Source organism: Pantherophis guttatus, chromosome 5 (assembly GCF_059756535.1).
Source record: "Pantherophis guttatus breed Tessera chromosome 5, ASM5975653v1, whole genome shotgun sequence".
NCBI classification, from domain to species: Eukaryota; Metazoa; Chordata; class Lepidosauria; order Squamata; family Colubridae; genus Pantherophis; species Pantherophis guttatus.
The window spans coordinates 5,112,291-5,118,154 of NC_142067.1; the positions used below are offsets into that span (position 1 = coordinate 5,112,291).

The 5,864-nt window shown below is 47.4% G+C and overlaps 1 protein-coding gene across 1 annotated transcript; it reads left to right on the top strand.

Annotated features, from left to right (window-relative positions):
* Positions 1 to 3,621, top strand: LOC117660214 (NADH dehydrogenase [ubiquinone] 1 subunit C2-like). The gene is made up of 3 exons (XM_034408276.3): positions 1 to 252; positions 2,185 to 2,328; positions 3,436 to 3,621. Exons 1-3 carry the CDS (start codon positions 102 to 104, stop codon positions 3,483 to 3,485), a joined length of 345 nt encoding a protein of 114 aa, XP_034264167.1. The 5' UTR covers positions 1 to 101; the 3' UTR covers positions 3,486 to 3,621.
* The last annotated feature ends 2,243 nt before the right edge of the window (positions 3,622 to 5,864 follow it).

Genomic DNA, 5,864 nt, shown 5'->3' on the forward strand with positions numbered 1-5,864 from the left:
GGGAGGGAGGGAGGGAGGGGCGGCGGAACCTTCCTCGGCGGGCGGGGCGGGCGCGGGGAAGGCGTTACGGGCAGGACCGTCCCCCGCTCTGACCCTCCGCCATGCAGGTCCGCTTAGGCATCCCCAAAGAGGCGCGCTCGCTGCTGCCGCCGCCGCCGCTGCTCAACTTCCCGTCGGTCTGGATGGCGGGCGTCTTCTGGCTCAGCGCCTTGCTGGACAACGGCCTCAACCGCAGGCCCGCCCTGCGAGCCGGTCAGTGGCCAGGCCCTCCCGGTGGCCTCCCGTCCTTTCCCCGCCTCTCCCTCTCTCTCTCCGCATCTCCCCATGCCCATAATCCACAGCCCCCAATGCCCATAATCCACAGCCTCCCCCATTCCCATAATCCACAACCCTCCATGCCCATAATCCACAGCCCCCATTCCCATAATCCACAACCCTCCATGCCCATAATCCACAGCCCCCATGCCCATAATCCACAGCCCCCCATGCCCATATTCCATGTCCCCATGCCCATAATACACAGCCCCCCCATGTCCATAATCCTCAGGCACTCCATACTCATAATTCACAGCTCCCCATGCCCATAATCCACAACCCCGCCATGTCCATAATCCACAGCCCCCCCATGCCCATAATCTACAGCCTCCCATGCCCATAATCCACAACCCCCCATGCCCATAATCCACAGGGCCCCCCATGCCCATAATCCACAGCCCCCCATGCCCATAATCCACAACCGAGGGGGAGCCAAAAGAAGCCACAGACCGGAGGATCCCGGTCTGACCTCTGGGAGTCGATGCTCCCCAAGGGGGCCCTTCCTGGTGGACCCAAATGGAGGGTTTAGTTATTTATTGGGTTGTCCTCTTGGGTCCCTATTTGGGGTCAAGGCAAAATTAATGCCCCCTCATCTCTGCCCCCCATAACAACCCTGCGAGGTGGGTCAGGCTTCGAGAGAGAGGGGTATTGGCCAAGGTCACACCGAATGACCTCTATTAGTCTCTTAGACCAAGACCAATCTATAAATAATAATTTTGATTCAAATGCTAGGAAATCCTAAAAGTCTTGAGCTTCAGACAAATCAGCCACCAACAGACAGGTAGAGAAAAATCACATTTACACACTGTTCAAAAGAGACAATAAAAATACTCAGAAGGAAAAGACTCTCCTGCCACCCGAGGTCAGATAAACGGGGATTAGCATCAGACAAAAAAATCAGGGAGAAAAAAAAATACTGTATGCAATCAAGGAATCACAAAGGAGTAAACTACCCCCACCAAAACTGGCAGAAGGATTTAATTATTTATTGCATTGTTCTCTCACCTCCCTGTGTCAAGGCTCAACTAATGCCCTCCCATTCTTCCCCCCTACAATAACCCTGCGAGGTGGGTCAGACAGAGAGAGGAACTGGCTAAGGTCACACCAAGTAGGGAATCCGTGGAAGTTTGGCCTTCAGACAAATCAGTCATCAATAGACATGTAGAGACAAAAAATATTTACACACCGTTCAAAAGAGACAGTAAAAAAAAAATAGAAATGAAAAGACCAGGATACATCCACTATCCTCTCCTGCAGCCCACAGTCAAATAAATGGGGATTATCACCAGACAAAAAAAACCAGGGATAAAAACAAAATACTGTATGCAATCAAGGAAACACCAAGGAATAAACTGCACCCCCCTCAACACTTACAGGACAGGATACTATATGTATAAGGCACCTAACCCCACACTCCCTGGCACTGATAATACGATCAATGGGCAATGAATCTCTGCAAGCAAACAGCCAAGCTCCGAGACAATCAAGGAATTTGCTTTTGTTCCCTTTTTTAAAATGGTCAATGCTTGTAGGGAATGGCATGGCCTAGCAGCCTTAATGTGGGAAGATGTGCTTGGGGTGGGCTGGGGTGGGAGGTGATGGTCAGCCGGTATCCAGGGATGGTCTGCCAGGACAGAGCTGAGGAAGGGACAGTTCCACTTTGGATTCAGGAGAAGAAGAAGGGAAGGAAGGAGAAAAATGACGGGGGGAATAAAGAAGGCAGATTTAGTAACCTCAATCCGGACCGTGTTCAGCCCGTCTTCTTCACAATTTTCTTTGTAGGCACTATGCTAGTGACAACCTCCTGCTTGTACACCCTTTGATGTGCCGCTTGCCGATTTCCACTTGTGCTCTCTTGATCTTTTCCAGGCGTCCATCGTCAAATCCTGATGACCACGCTGGGCTTCTGTTTGGGCTACTACATCAAGAGATACTCCAATTACTACTACGCTGAGCGGGACAGGGAGCTTTTCAGTTACATAAAGAACCATCCTGAGGACTTTGTGGAAAAAGGTACTTTGGCGTGAAACGCTGTCTAGAAGAGCTGCTCAAAGGCTGAAAGGTGGGGCCGCCTCAGGTTAGGGAAAGGAAGGCAGCTGCTTGCTGGGGCAGAGGGTGGGAGCCCAGCTGCTCCTCCTGAGTTCGCCCACAGCATGGATGAGATCAAGGCCCCCAGATTATTAATCAAGAGAGTTGGGACAGAGTCTTCACAAATCCAGACAAATACCCTGGGTGATAGCCAGGTAGTCAGTGTTGGAAAGAGGCTGGAAATTATAGTTCAGCAACAGCTGGATTCCTCTGAGTTGTCAATTATCAGGAATATATAGAGTTGGACAAGTAATTGTATCTCAGATATCAAAATATGGGAATTTAGGGAGGAGGTTTACGCTGTTGATCCAGTCTTGACTCTTAGCAGCTACGGGGACACATTCATATTCCCTTAGGCACAATTTTGGAAGTGTTTGTCCTTCTTTCGAGGACAGAGAGAAAGGGACTGGTCCAAAGTCACCCAGTTTGGCTTTCATGCCTGAGGCAGGATTAGAACTCGCCATCTCCTGGTTTTGAGTCTCCTGGAAAAACCACTGTGTCAATCTGGCTCTCAGCAGACCGGTCCCTTTAATGGGCATGCTTGTCAACAGCTCTGAAGGAGGCTACAAACCTGTAGGACCAAGGAATCACGCTTTTCCAGGATAAAGTAACATTTCACTCAGAGGTGACTTTAAGCCTTCCTAACAGAAACTCTCTGTCTGCCTGTCCCAAAGGTGCTTTTTCAAGAGGCAGCTGGACTTTCTGGTTTTTCTTTGAAGACATTTCGCTTCACATCCAAGAGCTGAAGAAGCTTCTTGGATGAGAAGCGAAAAGTTTTCAAAGAAAAACCAGAAAGTCCAGTTGCCTCTTGGAAAAGCACCTTTGGGACAACCTGGATGACTGAGAATCTCCGTAGACACTCTTTGTCTGCTTGCTTCCTTGCTTGCTTAAATTCTCTTTAAGGAAGCATAAACAAGAGATTTGTAGTCAAAGGGTAAGGTAAATATACCCACAAAGTAAACAGACAGGGCTTTTCCTTGTCTTTGATTTATGAATAAGCTTCACCAGCAGGATCATTTCCTGTTTTGCTAGAGCCTAGAAAGATGGGAGACATTCTGGAAAAGTTCACCCCAACTCGCTGACGTTCTGACAGCAGATCCTGTGATCTTCAGGGTGTTTTCTCTCCTTCCTACTCCTGCGTGTGGAAGCCCTCGGGTCTAATCCCCTGTGGATAACCGTGGATTGTATCCTTTCTAATAAAAGCTATATGAAGGTCCAGTCTGCTTTTTTTTTTTTTTTTGTCGGTGTGTATGAGAGTTCATGACTGGGAAGACATGGTAACAAGGTCAGCCAGTGAATAGGCATAGCAACTAAGACAGCCATTGAGGACTGTTTGGAAACTGAAACAGGTTTGGAGGCTGGGTGTGGCTCAGCTCTTGAGTGTGTACAAAAGTTCCAAACTAATCTGAATTGAAACTGAAACTCTTCTCTGCTGTACTCTGCCTGTGTTTGTACTTAGTTACAATCTCTCTTCTCTACCACGTTGGAAGAACCACTCTTGGTATTGTATATATGTGTCATGTGTTGTTATGTATATAAAGAGAAGTTAATGAATTCTGCTGCATCAGTTACCTGTGTGTGCTTTCTGGATTTGATTGCTGCAACAAACATTTTTTTGCTCATGATTTATTTATTTATTATTATTTTATTTATTAGTCGCATTTTTATGCCGCCCAACTCCCGAGGGGCTCTGGGCGGCTAACAACAAAGAATAAAACAATGTGAACAATATCCCATACAAAAGTTTAAAAAGAAAACATTAAAACCCATACACTCCAATTCGTGGCCGGGTCTCACAAGATCACTGTAGCGAGATCAATGGCCCCAAGCCTGCCGGAAAAGCCAGGTCTTCACCTCTTTCCGGAAGGCCAGTAGGGTGGGGGCAGTCCAGACCTCAGGGGGTAATTGGTTCCAGAGAGCCGGGGCAGCCACAGAGAAGGCCCTCCCCCGTGGTTCCGCCAGCCAACATTGTTTAGTTGACGGGACCCGGAGGAGACCGACTGTGGGATCTTACCGGTCATTGGGAGCTATGCGGTAGAAGGCATCTTAAAGATGTACACCTGGAAATGGGGAGAAGATGCCTGGGAGATATAGTGTAAAACTCAAAATTTGCCACTGCAGAATGTGTAGATCCACGGTCGTTCTCTCAGCCCCATATTGCTTCCATCAGTGGTCATTGATATGATGAGCCTCTAATCACTGAATAACAGGTCCCATGGTGCAAAGGATTGGAGGGAAATCGTAGAGCAAAGGGGTGCCCTTTTGCTAGCCTGACACCCCAAAAACAGGTCCTGTAATCTTCCCCCTATTTAAGGATCCGCCAGTATCCAGTCTGCAAAGGCACTTCTTCGTCCGCTCACTGAAAACTATTCTTCAGGTGAATCGCTTCTGAGCCTCTGAGTCAAAGAATCTGTTTGTAACTTGGCTCAGCCAGGAAATGGTTTAGTTTTGGAGTCCACCTGCATGAGTGTCTACGAACGATGCTCTGAATCCTGGCAAGATTTTGGAAGCAGAAGACAGTAAAAAAATAAATCCAGCAGTCTCTGGAGAGTCTCGGTCATCCAAGTCATGGTTGTCCCAAAGGTGATTTTCCAAGAGGCAACTGGACCTCCTTTGTTTTTCTTTGAAGACGTTTCGCTTCTCATCTGAGAAGCTTCTTCAGCTCTGACTGGATGGTGAAGGGTGGAAGGATTGATACTCCTTGCAGACGGCTGGTCATTTGCATCCTTTTAGAGAGTCCTTGAGGCCACTTGGAGGTTTGTCTGAGCCCTCAGGGTCACCTGAGTGGTGCAGATGGGTGTGGAGCCTTCTTGGAACTGCTGAAAGGACTGTGTTGTAGACTGGAGAGAGATGATGTCGTATATTCCTCCCCCTCTGTTGAGAGAGGGCTGTTCAATTTTGACCTAGATGGTCATCAATAACCCATTGCAATGAAGTTCCAGAGACAATAGCTAGGTCCAGCAAGGAATAGCTACAGCCAGTGGCCACGATCTGAGACCCAGCTCTTTCTTTTATACCTTTATTCAGACAGCGCCTTGATAAATGGGATTTTACTGAAATTACTTCCCTGTACTTCCTTAATTAGCACATAACTTGAGTGTACATGTGAAATCTCCTTCCATCTGCCACTTTCGGCTCCTTATTTCCAACGTTTCTTAATGTTCCTGGTCCAAAATAGTCTCTGAAACTTTTTACTTGGCAACTACATGTTATAACATTGCTTTAGCATTGCTGATTACAAATACTGCATTATTCTTCCTGTGTTTCCCCGAAAATAAGACCCTGTCTTATAGGTTTTTGAACCCTGAAATAAGTGGTTGGCCTTACTGCCATGCGCTCAAAAGCCCGATTGGGCTTATTATCAGGGGATGTCTTATTTTGGGGGAAACAGGGTAGATAGAGACAGAAAGAGAGATAGAGATAGATAGATAGATAGATAGATAGATAGATAGATAGATAGA

Excerpts from the sequence above, each read along its gene's own strand:
- LOC117660214 (XM_034408276.3), top strand. The coding sequence starts at position 102 with ATGCAGGTCCGCTTAGGCATCCCCAAAGAGGCGCGCTCGCTGCTGCCG. Across the intron at positions 253-2,184 it reads CAGGCCCGCCCTGCGAGCCG|GCGTCCATCGTCAAATCCTG; the intron begins GTCAGTGGCCAG and ends GATCTTTTCCAG. Across the intron at positions 2,329-3,435 it reads TGAGGACTTTGTGGAAAAAG|AGCCTAGAAAGATGGGAGAC; the intron begins GTACTTTGGCGT and ends CTGTTTTGCTAG.